This window comes from Otolemur garnettii, unplaced genomic scaffold (genome assembly GCF_000181295.1).
Source record: "Otolemur garnettii isolate 467f Iridium unplaced genomic scaffold, OtoGar3 scaffold00006, whole genome shotgun sequence".
Taxonomy (NCBI): domain Eukaryota; kingdom Metazoa; phylum Chordata; class Mammalia; order Primates; family Galagidae; genus Otolemur; species Otolemur garnettii.
The window spans coordinates 7,093,537-7,111,926 of record NW_003852401.1 but is presented as its reverse complement, the minus strand read 5'-3'; the positions used below and the strand labels follow the sequence as shown (position 1 = coordinate 7,111,926).

The 18,390-nt window shown below is 36.6% G+C and overlaps 1 protein-coding gene across 1 annotated transcript in view; it reads left to right on the top strand.

The window, feature by feature from the left end:
- The window catches only part of FOCAD (focadhesin), a 269,998-nt gene that overhangs the window by 136,739 nt on the left and 114,869 nt on the right, over window positions 1-18,390 (top strand). The window contains exon 12 of the mRNA XM_023508417.1: window positions 13,981-14,115. Within this exon, the coding sequence (XP_023364185.1) occupies window positions 13,981-14,115 (135 nt within the window). The remainder of the gene's footprint in view (window positions 1-13,980; window positions 14,116-18,390) is intronic.

Sequence of the window (18,390 nt, the reverse complement as noted above, 5' to 3'; positions counted from 1 at the left end):
TTTTTTGGTTGCAGCCATCATTGTTGTTTGGCAGGCCTGGGCTGGGGATTCGAACCCACCACCTTAGGTGTATGTGGCTGGTGCTTGAGCCACAGGCGCCAAGCCAAAAGGGAAAGAATTTTGCTTTTTTTTTGGTCAAAGGTTATTTTTGACATACTCTTAGTGTAAATTTGCTATTTCATGCAAGAAGAATGTCCACCAAGAAAAAGATTAATCCAAACAGAATCTAGCAAAACTGAAAAGTGAGCATTCCTTGTAGGGAGCTCTTTGTGTCATTCCTTCTGTTCCTGCAGAGAAATCAATGGAGTTTCCCTTGGAAGACACTGTTCCCTGTAGGGGAGATATCTTAGGGACCTGCAGCTTCTCACTTGGGGGAATGAAAAACAAACCTAACATCATTGGCTCCTTCAAAGTGGGTCCCTAGGGTGGCTCGATAGTGACTCTAGGTCAATTTGTTTAATTTTATTGTCAATCTGTTTAATAAATGTCCCCTGTTTTTTACTTGTGTCACTTATACGATTCTAGGCCTTTTCTATACAGATATCAGAATTATAAAAATGGATGGCAAACTGCCAAATAATTTTTCAGAAATATAGACTGATTTTAAAACTCTGTATTGTACCTCTTTTGGAAATGGCATAGTGACATTAGGTTAGGGGCTGTTAATGTGAGAGTAGCTTTACCACACTGAGTACAAATGTTTTTGATTTACTAAGCCATAGTTTGGGATTTAGATATATGCCTTTACATTCTTTGCCATGAACAGCACAAAAGTTGAGCAACTGTATTAGAAAAATCATTAGAATTACTGTCCTTTAGATTGTCAGCGACTTACAAAAAAGACAACTCAATATTTATTCCTATTTTTTCCCTATAACACTGCCTTAATAATAAACTATTGTCAGACTTTAAAAGGCTGTGGAATTGCTTAAATAAACCTGTACTAGTCATTTTTTCATACTTATAACCTTTAACCTCATATTATTAGGATAAGAAAGAATGTTATTTTTCCCATTGTTTCTGCTCCATTGATTGTGTCTCTTCAAACTCTCTCTTATCCCCTTATTGTATTTTGGTAACAGAAGCATCCTGTTTTATGAATTGTGTGTACTGAATTAGCTTAAGAGGGCTTCACTGCATGATGATGACTTGAGTCCTTTCATTGTGGAGGCAGTTTCTTTTACCTTCATTATGAAAAGGGCAAATAAGGCAGTTTTCATAGCCAAAAGGTTTTTTTTTTTCCCCCATAGAACTTTCCCTCTGTTAGAGTAAAGAATTGGGACAAAAGGAGTGGGCTGTTCTGGGGAATTTCTAGAAATAGCTTTTCAAAGTAAAATTAGGAGATAGCTATCTGTTCCTGCAAAAGAACAAAGTCATTTTTACAGCACAGGAATTAGAAGGAAAGGCTCTGATTCTTTTGGGATTCATTACTTTTTCTTTGGTTATAACAGCAGTAACCATCTTTTTCAATGTATAAAGCACATTTGCGTGCAATTGTGTCTGTATGACCTTGACTGTTAACCTTGTGCTACACATAGAGCAGGTGTTACTAGTATATTTCCATTTTGCAGCTGGGGAAACAGATTGAGGGAGATTAATGACTTTGCCATAGTCACACATCTACCGAATGGGAGAGCCTGGGGTTTCTGACATTGAGCGTTGTGCATTATATAGGGTCTCCTTGATGTGCACTGTTCAGGGCTGCTGAGATTCCTGTGGAAGAATAAATAACATGGGAAAAGTATCGTTCTCCCCAGCAAGAAAATATGCATAACACAAACACTCAGAAAGGGATGGATTCTCCAAATCTCGCAGACAACTAAGTAAGACATTCTGAGTCTTATTTATGCATAAATATTTATAGGCTTTATGTGCGTGATTTCTAGGTATTGTCACCCAGGATTATTGATCGGTTTGCTTGTTTTGCCTTACTATTGAATAGTGGATTTAGTAGTTTAGACTAGCAGTTTCTTAAATACTTTTGAGATTTTATTGTGTGGCATTTAGTCTTGTTAATTTTGAATAGTCTATTCTAAATTGTTCCTTTGTAGGCAGTCGGTATCTTCTCCCTTTTAACTTTGAAGATTGTCTCTTTGTCTTTGGTGTTTACCAGTTGTATTATAATGTATCTGCATATAAACTTAATTTATCTTAGGACTTTAATTGGATAATTAATGTCTTTTATTAATTCTAAAAATTCTTGGTCATTACTTAAGTTGTGCTTTTTTCATTCCTTTTAAAATCCATTTATTTGGAAATAACTTTAAACTTACTGGAAAATTTCAAAAATAGTACAGAAAGGTGTATACATAGAGTGGAATATTATTTGGCAAGAAAGAGAAGTAAGTACCGACACAGGCAACAACATGGATGAATCTTGAAAACAATATGCTAAGTGAGAGAAGCCAGTCACAGAAGACCATGCATTGTTTCGTCTCACTAATGGGAAAGATCCCAAGTAGGCAAATTATTATAGAGGCAAAAAGTAGATTTGTGGTTGCCTACATTTGTACAGGTTAGGGGGAAATGGGGAGTGAGTAATGATTGTGAGATTTTTTTAAGGGATGATGAAAATGCTCTTAAATTGATTGTGATGTTCATATAACTTTCTGAGTGTACTAAAAAACACTGAATTGTACATTTTACATGAGGAATTGTATGGTATGTGAAGTATGTCTCAAAATTGTTATAAAACAAAAGAAAAAGGTATGGAAGTTTCTTTCATATCTTTTCACCCTGCTTCCTGTAATGTTAACATCTTGCTCACATAGTATGGTATAGCTATCAAAACTAAGAAATTAAGTCTGATGCAGTGCTTTTCACTAAACTACAGACTTTATTCAGATTTCACCACTTTTTTTCTGCTAATATTTTGTTTCCAGGATTGAATTCAGGATCCCACAATGCATTTAGTTGTCATGTTTCCAAATTTTCTTCCAATCTATGTCAGTTCCTCATTTTCTTGCCTTTCGTGAACTTGAGATATATATATATATATATATATATGCAGTTTTTGGCTGGGGCTGGGTTTGAACCTGCCACCTCCGGCATATAGGGTCGGTGCCCTACTCCTTTGAGCCACAGGCACCGCCCTGAACTTGATACTTTTGAAGAGTCCTCTTCAGTTATTTTGTAAAATGTCCTTGAATTTGGGTGTATAGGAAGTTTTCTAATGATTAGATTAAGGTTATGCATGTTTTGGTAAGAATATTACAAAAATTGTGCAATGTGCCTGTATCATTGTATCGGGGAGTATGGATGTTGATGGGCTTTATTAGTGATGATGTTAACCTAGATGACTTGGTGAAGGAAATGTATGTTGGATTTACCTACTGCAAGGCTGCTATATTGTCTTGTGTAATTAATAAATATCTGTGGGGGAGATACTTTGAGACTATACAATAGTTGTCCTCCAACTTTTGTCTACTGCTTTCAGCGTCCTTGAATAGGTCTTGCTTACAACAGTAATTCCTGTGGTGTTGCCTAATGGTGATTTTCTCATCGCTTCTGTATTTACTAATGCTCTTCCGTAAGGAAGAGCTGCTGCTTCTCCCTCATTTATTTATTTCTTCAATTATTTATTTATATCTATGTGGACCCATGGATACTCATTTTATGCTATAAATCATAATCTAATTATTATTGTTGTTTTTGTTCAGATTGTTAAAGGTTTAGCCATTGGGTATTCTTTCTGATTGGCTCCTATGCTCCTTTAATAAGTCCACATCCTTTTTCGAACACTTCCTTATTTTCTGGCAAAAAACCTTAGTATTTCGAACTTAATATTTTCCCTGTTCTAACCACTTCTCCAAGGACTGTATGGAATGCAACTCCTTTTGGAATACTTGATAAACATAAGAAAGACTATCTCATTCAATGCTATATGACTTTTAACTTCATTTTTACATTTTTTACCTCATTTCCTTTTTACATTTTTAAGTTTAGGGTAACTTTCTGTTAATTGGGTTTATAGTTTTTTGGGTTTGTTTTGGCTGGGGCCGTGTTTCTTTTTCTTTTCTTTTTTTTTATTAAATCATAGCTGTGTACATTAATGCAATCATGGGGTACAGTGTGGTGTTTTCATATACAATTTGAAATATTTTCATCAAACTGATTAACATAACCTTCATGTTATTTTCTTAGTTATTGTATTAAGACATTTATATTCTACTTTTAGAAAGAGTCACTTGTACCCTTGTAAGATAAACCATAGAGGTGACCCCACCAATCACCTTCCCTCCACCCATCCAGCCTTTCTCCTCCCGCTCTCTATATCCTTAAGCTATAATTAGGTTATAGCTTTCATATGAAAGCTATAAATTAGTTTTATAATAGGGCTGAGTACATTGGATACTTTTTCTTCCATTCTCCAGATATTTTGCTAAGAACATTTTCCAGCTCCATCCATATAAACATGAAGGAGGTAAAGTTTTCATCTTTCTTTAGGGCTGCATAATATTCCATGGTATACATATACCACAGTTTATTGATCCATTCATGGATCGATGGGCACCTGGGCTTCTTCTGTGACCTAGCAATTATGAACTGGGCTGCAATAAATGTTCTGATAAAAGTATCTTTGGTGATTTTTGGTCTTCTGGATATATACCTAATAAAGGAATTGTAGGATCAAATGGCAGGTTTATTTTTAGTTCTCTAAGTGTTCTCCAGACGTCTTTCTAAAAGGAACGTATTAGTTTGCAATCCCACCAGCAGTGTAGAAGTGTTCCCTTTTCTCCTCATCCACACCAACATCTCTGGTTTGGGGATTTTGTAATATGGGCTAATCTTACTGGAGTTAGGTGATATCTCAAAGTAGTTTTGATTTGCATTTCTCTGATGATTAAGGATGGAGAGCATTTTTTCATATATCTGTAGGCCATGTGCCTATCTTCTTTAGAGAAATTTCTCTTCAAGTCCCTTGTCCACCCTGAGATGGGATCACTTGTTCTTTTCTTGCTAATACATTTGAGTTCTGTATGGATTCTGGTTATTAAACCTATGTCGGAGACATAACCTGCAAATATCTTCTCCCATTCTGATGGCTGTCTACTTGCTTTACTTACTGTGTTCTTGGCTGTGCAGAAGCTTTTTAGTTTGATCAGGTCCCAATAGTGTATTTTTGATGTTGCTTCAATTGTCCGCCACCTCCAGTATATGGGGCCTGCACTCTACTCGTTGAGCCACAGGCACCACCTGGGTTTATAGTTTTTATGACTACATTTTTTATTTCTAGAGATTCTTTTTGGTTCCTTTTCAAATTTGCCTCTTTTACATCATGCCATATTCTTTCACAGGGAATTAAAGGCCTTGCCATACATCTTTAATTCTTTTAAGTATTTTCTTTTTGTATGGTTGACCCTTGAACAACCTGAGAGTTAAGGGTGCCAACTCCTTCCACCCCTGTGCTATCCGTATATAACTTTAATTCCCCCAAAACTTCAAACAGCCTACTGTTGATGGGAAGACTTACTGATAACATAAAGCTCATTGACACATATTTTGTATGTTACATATATCATACACTGTATTCTTATAATAAAGTAAGCTAGAGAGAAGAAAATGTTATTTAAGAAAGTGATAATGAGGGAAATATATGTACTGTTCATTAAGTGGATGTGGGTCATCATCAAGGTCCTCGTCATCTTCACATTGAGCAGGATGAGGAGGAGGAAGAGGAGTGGTTGGCTTTGCTGTCTCAGGGATGGTGGAGGAGATGGAAGGGGCTGCAGGAAAGTCAGGAATGTTCAGTGTGACTTTATGAGGATTAACTGTAATTTCTGTCTTTTTCATTTCTCAAAAAAAATTTCTATATGGTTCAGATCCTTTTTCCACTCTCTGCTTTAGTTTCATTGCCTGATCATACAGAAGTCCATATCATGAAAGAAGCCAAAAGCAGTCTTGAATAATCATAACCCCCTGCCAGACTGTTGAATGCCCATTAGTATCCTGGCACTGCTTCATCTATATCTTCCTCATCACCTGGCCCCAGTTCAGGAGCACGCATCTCCATCAAGTCATCTTCTATTACTTCCTGTGGTGTGGTGTCTTTTACTTCTGAAATTTTTCCAAGATCCAAGTCTTGAAACCTTTCACACACCCCCCCCCTTTTTTTTTTTTTTGCCATATCCACAATCTCTTTCTTGATTTCTTTGATTTGGATCTGTCATAAATCCTGTGAAGTCCTGCCCAAGATCTGGATATGGTTTTCTCCAGCAGGAGTTTTATCATTCTTGGTTGATGGTCTTCATGACTTTCTCTATAACAAGGATGACATCTTCAAAAGTATAATCATTCCAGACTTTTATGATGTTTTTTCAAAGCCTTGAGCTCAAGGGATCCTCATTTCTTGGCCTTTCAGAGTGCCAGGATATTAGGCGTCAGCCACCATGCCCAACAATGATGTTTTCACTATCAGGGTGCTGACAATTCTTCTTCTATACTGCTGACTGTTTTTCCATAAGGTACCATGTGTAATGAGCCTTGAAAGTTTTTATGACTTCCCAATCTGTAGACCAAATTAGGGATTGTTGTGTTTGGGGACAAGAGCAGACCACTTTAGCACTTTCGTTGTTGAACTCATGGATTCTGGGGTGGCCGGGGACATTGCCCAATATCAACAAATTTTAAAAGGTTGTCCTTAATTTGCAAGTAACTTACTGACTTCAGGGACAAAGTATTGATGGAACCCATTAAGAAAAAGGGTTCTTGTTATCTAGGTCTTTCTCTTGTACAAACAAAAGGCTGGGAGCTAGTGTGTATCTTTTCCATTCAAGGCTTGTGGGTTAGCAGCTTTATAGGTAAGAACAATCCTAATCATAAACCTGACTGCATTTGCACAAAACAGGAGAGTTAGCCTATTCCTTCCTACCTTAAATCCTGGCCCTTGCTTCTCTTCCTTACTAATAAGTGTCCATTGTGGCATTTCCCCTCCAGGAATAGGGCTTTTTTGTCTGCGTTGAAAATCTGTTCAGGAGATATTTTTCCTTTTTGATTGTCTTAATAGTGTCTGGGAATTCATCTGCTTGCCTCTTGGTTGGCAGAAGCTGCTCTTCCTGTCATCTTGACACATTTTATTTATTTTACTTTTTAAAAAAATTAAATCATAAACATATAGATTATGTATACATTAATGGATGTATGGGATACATTGTGCTGATTTCATATAGAATTAGGAATGCTTATGGCACACTGGTTAATATATACCTCATCTCATTTACTTAATTATTGTGTTAAGACATTTATACTCTATACTAATAGATGCGACATGTACCTTTGCATTATGCACCATAGGTGTGATGTCACCATTCACTCTCTCTCGATCTGATCTCCCCCCACTCTCCCATCCCCCACTCCTCCTTCCTTCATTTTGGGCCATAGTTGTGATCTAATCTTCATATGAAAGTGTGAATGATTGTAAATTGATTTCATAATAGTACTGAGTACATTGGATATTTTTTTCCCATTCTTGAGATACTTTACTAAGTGGGATATGTTCTAGCTCCATCCATGCAAATGTAAAAGAGGTAAAGTCTCCATCTTTTTTTAAGGCTGCATAATGTTCCATGGTGTACATATACCACAATTTATTAATCCATTCATGGGTCATTGGGTACTTGGGCTTTTTCGATGACTTGGCTATTATGAATTGAGCTGTAATGAACAATCTGGTGCAAATATCTTTGTTATAAAGTGATTTTTGGTCTTTTGGATATACACTTAGTAGAGGAATTACAGGATCAAATGGCAAGTCTACTTTTAGATCCCTGAGTATTGTCCATATTTCTTTCCAAAAGGGATGTGTGCACTCCCACCAATAGTGCAGAAGTGTTCCCTTTTCTCCACATCTACTTCTCCACATCCACGTGAACATCTGTAGTTTGGGGATTTTGTTATGTGAGCCACTCTTACTGGCATTAGATGATATCTCAAAGTGGTTTTGATTTGCATTTCTCTGATGATTAAAGATGATGAGCATTTTTTCATGTGTCTGTAGGCCTTGCACCTATCTTCTTTAGAGAAGCTTCTGTTCAAGTCCCTTGCCCACAATGAAATGGAATTATTTGTTCTTTTTTCATTAATAAGTTTGAGTTGTCTGTGGATTCTGGCTGTCAAACCTTTGTCAGAAGTATAACTTGCAAATATCCTCTCCCATTCTGAGGGCTATCTGCTTGCTTTGCTTATTGTGTTCTTGGCTGTGAAGATTTTTAGTTTGATCAAATCCCAGTAATGCATTTTTGGTGTTGCTTCAATTGCCTGGGGTGAGGGTCCTCCTCATAAAATATTCTCCCAGGCTAATTTCTTAGCTGAAGATGTTAACAAATGGAAAAACATACCATGCTTATGGCTAGGAAGAATCAACATTGTTAAAATGTCCATATTACCTGAAGCAATTTACAAATTTAATGCAATCCCTATCAAAGCACCACTGTCATACTTTAGAGACCTGGAAAAAAGAGTACCTCATTTTATATGGAACCAGAAAAGAACCTCAAATAGCCAAGACATTACTCAGAAATAAAAACAAATCAGGAGGAATGATGCTACCTGACTTCAAAGTATAGTGATCAAAACAGCATGGTATTGGCGCAAAAATAAAGAGGTAGATGTATGGAACAGAATTGAGAACCATGAACCCAGATACTTTTCATTTGATCTTTGATAAGCCCATCAAAAATATAAATTGAGGGAAAGATTGCGGTTAGTTTTATGTAATTTTGATTTAATACTGCATCTTTATATTTGTTTACATTTCTCTTTGAGTGTGAATGGTTCCTTGTCTGGTATATAAGTTTTTGGGTATGTAAGTTTGGATAAATTTTAACTTTTTATGGTAGCTTTGTGTATATTTTATGGTTGTCAATGATAAGAAGTACTAGTATCTACCTATATTTTGCATTCATGACATACCTAACATTTTCTTAATGTTCTCAATACTTCTAAGGCTATATGGTTCATCTCTAAGATCTTTTTCAAATTGTCATAAATTACTGAAAACTTCTCCAATATATTTATTGAAAAAAAAGAGTCTGTATGTGAGTGGACCTGCATGGCCCAAACCCACGTTGTTCAAGGGTCTACTTGTTTTATTATTTGAAGATCCTGAGCATAAAATCCTCTATTTGTTAGTTTTGCTGAATCTCCTTCATGATGTACTGTATTATTTTATGATTTGAATTTTTTTTTTATCATGAACTCATTTTTACAGGGCCTTATTTTTTTCAATGTGAAATCGTTTGAGGTGTGTGTTATGGAAGTATACTTCCAGAGTGCTCCAGGTGCCAGCAGCTCTCCAGCATTTTTTATGTTAATTTCTTAGGTCAGTGATTTTTAGTACAACTATTACACTAAGAATACAACCCTAAGGCTGCTGGTCATTAAGTGGGGGTTTCATTTCCAACTCAAGGTGTGGTGCTTGTTAAGTGAGGGTCTTGATTCCACTCCCTGCTTTATGTAAGCTAAAGATCATGTCTTCTGTTCTTGTACGGGCATGTACATAGAAGGTGGTAGCTTACGGAAAATGACAAGTTCCATATAGTACCTGCAGCTTTAATGCAAGTATTTCCCTCTTTGACTATGGTGTTTGGTATTACCCCCTTATTTTTTCTTTTTAGCTCAAACATATACAGTAGCATATTCTGTTTTCTCAATCATCAGGGGTATGGTCCATCATATTGCAAAAACAGAAGTCAATCTGTTGCTCAAAAACTGACTAGTTATTGGGTCAACATCAGTAAAGGCAGGATAAGCCAATAAACACCAGACTAACCTTATACACAGATGTTCCTTAACTCACCCTGGGGCACTCTGTCTTGATAAAGCCCTCTTAAGTTGAAAATATCGTAAGCTGAAAATGCATTTAAATCACTTAACCTACCGAACATCACAGCTTAGCCTAATGTGCCTTAACATGCTCAGAACATTTACATTAGGCCACAGTGGGGCAAAATCATTTAACGCAAAGCCTATTTTATAATAAAATGTTGAATACTATACATACATGAGTGTTTTGTAGATATGATGGATGTAAAAACACAAAACACATTATCTAAAAAATTCTGGCAAGGCTCAGTGCCCATAGCACAGTGGCTAGGGCACTGTCCACATACATCGAGGCTGCTGGTTCGAACCCAGCCAGGGCCTGCCAAACAATGACAACTGCAACAAAAAAATAGCTGGGCATTGTAGCAGGTGCCTGTAGTCCTAGCTACTAGGGAGACTGAGGCAAGATAATTGCTTAGGTCCAGGAGTTTGCTATGAGCTGGGATGCCATGGCACTCTACCTAGGGCAGCATAGTGAGACTCTGTCTCAAAACCAAAACAAAACAAAACCAAAAAAACAAAAACAAAAAAATTTCTGGTAACATAGTATAATACAGTGTCTATTATTTACCCTGTAATCATGTAACTCACTAGGAGCCTTTGCTGCTGCCCAGCTTCGTGAGAGAGTACTGTACCATGTTTTACTAACTCAGGAAAAGATCAAAATTCAAAATTTGTACTGAACGCACATTGCTTTTGTGCTGTTATGTAGTTGAAAAATCATTAAGTCGAACCATTGTAAATTGGGGACCAGCTGTAGTCTTGAGATGGTATAGAGGATTGAACATCATACTTACTACAACAGTCACCAATATCATAACTCATGGAGAAAAATTGCATTTAGTATTTTAGAGATCATTTCCTTACCACTCTTGAAGATCATTTCCTTGATTGGGGACCAGAGATCTTTTTAGTTGATGCACAAAGTGCCTCAGAGTATTTGCGGGAGTATGAAGCGTACCTCTTCATGGTAACTTAAATTATAGAAACATCCCACCACATCCCACCACAAAAGTTTTGTGAACAACCTCCCATTTGAATTGTATCTTTTCTCTTTCCTGTGGGTTATTCCATTCTGATGTTTTTCCATCAACTCAAGTTAAACATGTCTCAAACTGAACTCTTGGTACCCTATCTTCTGCAAATGTGCTCCTCCTTCCAGCTTCCCTCCTTTTTAAATGTTGCTATTATTCTGCCTGGTCTCTAGGCTCCAACATCTCACTTTCCAATTAATTTGCCAAGTTCTTTTAATTCTTTTATTCTTGATCTCACATTTCCTGTTCCTTAGTGTTCCAGTGCCACCAGGACTTGGTGAGTACCGATGATTTGTTATAGTCTTATCGCCTTGCTATGTGAATGGGGAACAAGAATCTTAAGACACCGTCATTGTCTTTTAAGAACTTAATATCTAACTGAGGAGACAATTTCTATACATGAAAATAGTGACATACCAGGCAGTATCTAATTAAATGCTAAACTAGATGGCACAGAGTTTTAAGTGTTAGAAGTTGGAGGCAAGGAAGTGATAAAATGAGGGCTTCTGTTTCAAGAGAAAACTTAAAATGTAATTGAGGAAGTGGGTTTTAAACTAGGTCTTGAATGAATAGGTTGGAAGTGGGTGGACATTAAACTTGAGAAAGCATGAGCAATCCCAGAGTGTACTGAGCGTGATGTTTTGGGAAAACACTGGAGTCTGTTTATGTGTTAGAGACTCAGTGAGAAATAGGAACTAGATTGATGACATCACTGCTTTGGCTTTGGCTATCAGATTATCAAACAAATCTTTTAAGAGTAGCTTTTTAATTTTTTGTGTTTCTCAATTCAGAAATCTCGGGGCCACCTTCTCTAGTTGGTTCTCGGTGCTCTGTGATCCACCAGCCTTTCCCCACAGGCACTTGGGCTTTGTGGTGTTGGATCTGCTTTCCATTTCCTTAAGGCATGCTTATGTGATTTCTGTCCATTTCCTCTCCTAATCTCTTCTACATCTTAACACAATAACTAAGAAAATGACATAAAGGCTATGTTAACCAGTTTGATGAAAATATTTCAAATTGTATATGAAAACACCACACTGTACCCCATGAGTGCACTAATGTACACAGCTATCATTTAATAAAAAAAAAAAAGAAAGAAAAAAAAAAAGACTTATCTTTTGACACCATTCCTGGTGGCTCCCACCCACTGACATCTGCATATTTACATTTGGATTCCCTTTGAAACTATTTTTTATGGATTCCTCTTGAAATTGTTTTCTATTGAAAATAGTTCCAAATTCCTACCATAGACCTCTTTCTAGTAATAGGGAATTTATAACCTTTTCTTTCTTTTCAATAAGGTGGTAAATTCTTTGGAGGATTATATGTTATTTTTTATTCTAGTACTATGAACCTCTCTGGTTAGGTACTTGGTGCTGAAGCAGTAGCTTTTAAAGAATTTTTATTTCTCACACTGAGGATTTATAATAAATGTGCCTGCTGTCATCCCTGACTTACATTATTTCCCTTAGTAAATGTTAGTTGAGCTCAAATCAAAGACCATTTTTTTTCTGTTTTATTGAAAGTAGAAAATAAGAACAAAAATACTCAATCCAAGTTTTCTGACAGAGATTCTTACTGTCATTTCCTTTGAATCTTCCCTTAATCAGTTTCCTTAAGTATATACTTTGAATTTATCTTTGACTTCTTCTCCTTACTACCACATGTAGTTTTTCTAAATAACTTGCATTTACGGATAGAGATAAATTATGTGTATTAATTGCAGTTTAAGAGAAGAGACTGGAGAATTTTTTTTTCTTTTTTTTGAGACAGAACCTCAAGCTGCCGTTCTGGGTAGAGTGCTGTGGCATTACAGCTCACAGCAACCTCCAACTCTTGGGCTTAAGTGATTCTCTTGCCTCAGCCTCTCAAGTAGCTGGGGCTACAGGTGCCTGCCACAGCATCCCACTAATATTTTCTTTCTTTCTTTTTTTGCAGTTTTTGGCGAGGGCTGGGTTTGAACTTGCCGCCCTTGGTACATGGGGTGGGTGCCCTACTCCTTGAGGCACAGGTGCCGAGACTGGAGAATTTTAGAAAGATTAATCCTTGTTAAACTCTAATTGATATGTGTTGGTACTCTTCCTGTCTGTCTCAGTTTTAAAATTTTAGTAAAATATCTATCAGTGGCTTGGCGCCTGTAGCTGAGTGGCTAGAGTGTCAGCCACATACACTGGGGCTGGTGGGTTCGAACCCAGGCTGGGCCTCCAAACAACGACAACTACAACAACAAAAAAAAGCTGGGGCATTGTGGCAGGTACTTGTAGTCCCCGTTACTTGGGAGCCTGAGGCAATAGAATAGCTTGAGCCCAAAAGTTTGAGGTTGCTGTGAGCTATGACGCCATAGCACTCTACTGAGGGTAACATATGAAACTCTATCTCAAAAAAAAAGAAAGAAAAAAATCTATCATCAGTGAAAGAATCACCTGTTGTTGGTACTAAACTTAAGCTATTTGATATATGTAAAACCAGATATTGAAATGAACAAAGAACACTTAGTTTAAGGAAATTGAGTCAAGTTAAAAATGACACAACATTTTTGCTAGGTTTGAGATTTATTTTATTTAATAGCTTCTTTAACAAATCTGAGTGACTTTTAGAATGTCTTAAATTATTATTTTAAATAATGCAGTTATTCTCCTATCTCCTTTAAAAGCTTATAAGGCAATTTAAAAATTAATGATTTATACATGTAAAATACACACATACATTAATACAACCAATTTTCTGAGTGGTGATATAGTTTCAGCAGGGCTAAAAAATTAGAAGAACTGTGGAACCTGGCTTTAGAAATGTGCTAGCATTATCTTACCCTTCTCTGTATCAGGGAACTTCTGCTTTTTCAACAATGCATACTGCTCATCTGGAGTTACTTTTGTATGTGTGCTTGTGTGTGTGAGAATGAGAGAGTTCTTGGTTAACCAAAGGAAAGCAGTAAAAAAGCAATTGTGTGAGACAGGCTGTAACTTCAACAGCATATAATTTTTTTGGAGAGGTACTTTATCAAATCTTAATTTCTAGATTGTTTTTTTTTTCTTGTTTGCTTGCCATTAATGACAGTACTCATAACTAATGCTTTTATGTGTTGGGGTTTTGTTATGTATGAACTTTTAAAATTACTTAACAGGTTGTTTGCATTCGCTCCACTTGGAATGCTCTCTCTCCAAAGCTGAGTTGTGACACAAGACCTCTCATTTTGAAGACCTTGAGTGAACTGTTTTCTCTTGTTCCCTCCTTAACAGTCAATACAGCTGAATATGAGGTATGTATTTGGAGTGCAACAAAGTGGCTTTTTCTACAATGGAAAGATGAGTGTTATGATAACTTTTGAAATAAATATTTATGATCTTTTGTTTTAAACAGTCCTTTAGCATTTTTTGTCATAAGAATGTGTTGATATGTAGTGGACTCAGGAGTAGGAGGGATAAGGAGGAGGGCAAGAGAGTAAGGTACCTCTTTATCGATACTGCATCTAAGACGGATTTACATAAAGGATACCAATTTTTTTCCTTTTTTCTTTCCTCCCTTCCTCCTTTCTTTCTTCTTTCTTTCTCTTGCCCTCCCTCCTTCCCCTTTCCTCCTCTCTTTCTTTCTTCCCTCCCTCCCTTTTCTCCTTCCTTCCTTTTTTTTCTTTCTTTCATGATAGGGTCTCACTCTGTCACTCAGGCTAGAGTGCAGTGGCATCATTATAGTGCACTGCGACCTCAAACTCTTGGGCTCTACTGATCCTCCTACCTCAGCCTCTGACTAGTTGGGACTCCAGGCCCACACCACCATGCCTGGCTGATTTTTGTCTATTTTGTTTAGAGATGGGGTCTTGATCTTGTTCACGCTGGCCTTGAATTCCTAATCTGAAGCAATTCTCCTACCTTGCATTCCAAGTGTGCTAGGATTACAAGCATGAGCCACCATACCCCGCCCCAAATATCTATTATGAAAGTATGGTTAGGATTTTAAAAGGTCAATATTTAAAAATAGTGTTTCTAAAACAATAGAATTCATAATGCCAACTGCTTAAAATCATTTTGTTATAAGCTCTAGAAAATAAGTTAAAAGGCCTTTAATAAAGGGAGGGCAGACTTTCCAGGTTTATGGATTATTGTCCTTGTAATGAGTTGAAACGCTTGGTGGAAGATTCTTTGCTGAAGAGCCATATATTGCTGTTTAACATCCCCTTTGTAGTCTCTTCAAGTGAAACGAGGGAATTACATTTATGTCTCCACTTTTGTTAGCCATATTCTTTTTCGTGCTCACCTCTTTTCCTTTGAAGAACAGCAATTGATTTTCCCTTACAGTTTTGAACTTTTAGTATGATTTAGTGCTTCATACACTTTGATAAACTACCATTCCAATAATAAGACTGCAAATAATAGTCCCTTATATGTTTTAGATCACGTAATTTGACAGGCTTTTAGGATAAGACATCTTCTAAGAAGCCATTCTCAATGCCGCACACCGAGGTTTTGTGAACAGAGATATGTATTGTATAGATTCCTATATTTACACTGTACCAAAATATTAGCTTGTTTAATGTAAGGAAAGTATGTATTGCGTATCTTTTGACTAACCTAATTGTTTAATGTATTTATTAAAAAGATTTAAACTTAAAAACAAATCTTTTAATTGGCTTTTATTACATGGTCACAAGTAAAGTGGCAGTTAGAGAGGATGGCTGGGAAAAAGTAACTTTGAATACCTTTGACTAGGAACATGAGACTAGGATTTGTTTTTGTTTTCTCATTAAAACATCCTACCTATGCTTTATGGAAAGGAAAAGAATAACATCAAATCTATCCTTTCCGAGCATGTAATACCTAGCACAGTGCTGAGCACATGGGACATACTGAGTGAATTGCTAGTGCATGCAATACAGGGTATTTTGAGTTTGTTTTCACGTGTGAACTTTTGTCTTAGGGTACTAAAAAGAGGAATCGATTTATGCCTCCTTGAGTATATGGTTCTGGTGAACAGTCTTTTTTATGGCTGTTATTTGTAGCTCCTTGCCCTTCTATTGTCAGGCAGTCTGCAGAGCTACTGATAAGGAGCTAAGACTAAAAAACAAAGTAAGGCGTATCGGCATGATTATTTTCTTCTGGGACTGAAATCATATACCTTCATATTGCTTGTACTCTGAGTTATTCAGATTTTCTTACAGGTTAGTTTATGAAGTGGTTTTTGTGTTGGTTTCTTATGTTTGCTTAGCCTTGGCTGTGAATGGTGTTTTGGGCCTTATTTAGAAGGGCACAAAGTGAAATGTGTTTTTCTTTCGGATTTTATATTTTTTCTACTGGTACCTTATTTTGGTTTATCTTCATGCTTGTACAGCATTAGGATTCCTCTGCTGTTTCAGCAGACTGCTTTGGAGCCGCTCTGTCCATCTGGGTGATGGAGGGGTGGGGAGGGCTACCAGGGGTCGTAGTCCCCTTAGAAGCAGAAGGGAAGAGATATTCATGGAGAGACCCTCCTTCCTTTCTTTTCTCCCTTTTCCTTTCCTTCTTTCCATCTCTCTTTGTGTGTGTTCAATAATTTGTTTACTTTTAATTGCTTAAAATTTGTCTGGATGTGAGCCAGAGTTGAATTTTCCCAAAGCATTTCTTAGGTTACTTCTATTCCTAGTTTTTTCAGTGCCTTATGTTTGCCTAAAATGACATCTAGCCTCTTTTTACCAACCCCATGAAACCTTTTAGAAACTGGCATCACTTTATTGTTCTGAATTGTGCATTCCAGAAAAACTAAAGCACTTTCAGTTTCCTTACCTGCCTCCAAATTTTTCTATTTCTTTTCCTTTGTTACTGTTATTCTTTGTGTCTGCAATTACTTTCTCTTTTGTCTCTTATTTTAAAATCTATTTTAGGAAATATAAACTTTTTTTTAATTCATCCCATCCTTTGAGAATTTGTTTGCAAGCAGGAGTTTATTATTCCCAAATTTCTTTTTATAGACTGTTCTAAGAATATTTCTATTTTACACTTTGGATATATATATATATATATATATATATATATATAAATTTGCCTATTAAACTATAAGCTTGTTGAAATTAAATCCATGATTCAGTTACAACCTATTTTCTAAATTGATTTGCATACTGTTTGGCATATTTATTCATTGACTTAGAATATATTGATTAAAACTATTCTAGGCCTTAGAGATACTAATAAATACACGAGATACTATTTTTAAGTACTATTAAATCCCTAGCACTCTTCTAGTTAATTTTATACCAGTTACTTATGATGATATCTGGTAGGAAGGTTTTTTGTTTTTATAATCATAAAGCTAAGCCCATTTGTTAAACAAATATCTATTGAGTGTCTGCTATGTGAAAGGCAAGTAACTTGACCAAGATTGTCTTAAAAAGCTAAGAAAAAGCTGATGTCTGAAGCCAATGCTGTCTAGCTCCATGGGCTGTATTTTTCCATAACGCCTTATTGTCAGTCTCTGCCTTCCAGATGCTCAAAGGTTGGTAAAGGAAATAGACATGGGCAATGATAAGTATAACATTTGATAAGTACAGTTAATCAAAAGGCAGTGAGATTGTGGTGGAGTGGGTCACAAACAGGAGGAACCTATGGAAACTTTATTTATCTGATGTATTGGACTAGGGTTTTGAAGAATTAATGTACTCTTGCTTCCCACTGAAATTTGTGAATAGAATTTGCTAACACAAGGAGGTATAGGAAAACCTTAGTTAGAAGGGCACAAAGTGAAATGTGGCTAAACTGAAGACGCTGAATATAGATGGCTTTTGTGCTCAATCAATTATTTGGCATATATTTGTTATCCTTGGGAAAATGTCTGGGCTCTGGGCTCTAGGTCTTTAAAAAGAAAAAGATACAGTTATGGCTGGGCACGGTGGCTCACACCTGTAATCCTAGCACTCTGAGAGGTGGAAGAGGATGGATCGCCTGAGCTCAGGAGTTGGAGACCAGCCTGAGCAAGTGTGGGACTTCATCTCTAAAAACAGCTGGGCATTGCAGTGGGCGCCTATAGTCTCAGCTACTTGGGAGGCTGAGGGAAGAGAATCAATTAAGCCCAAGAGTTTGAGGTTGCTGTGAGCTATGATGCTAAGGCACTCTACTGAGGGCAACAAAGTGAGACTCTGTCTCAAAAAAAATAAATGAGAAAAAGATACAGTCATTGCCTTAAGGAGTGTACAACCAATAGGGAGTTAATCATACCAGATGCTAAAGTATGCCATGTGCCATCTGGCTGCTTAGAGAAAGGAAAACTCTCTTTCAGGTAGGGATCAGGAAGAGTGGCATGAAAGAGTGACATTTGTATTAGTACTTAGGGGTCAGCAAAAAATGATTAGCTTTCTAAATTTAATGATCTTAAAAAAAATCTCAATGTGTTTAGAATATCCCTGTGTGTAGATGATGAGTATCTTTCTGAATATTTACATGTTACAAATGGTGGGTAAATATAGTTTAAGTCAATTACTGGTGGTATAATTTTAAAAGTGTTTTAATTTTCATTATTTGCTACTTCGGGTTGCTTATTCTTAGTTTAAACTTAAATTTTTTTTCTGGTGTTT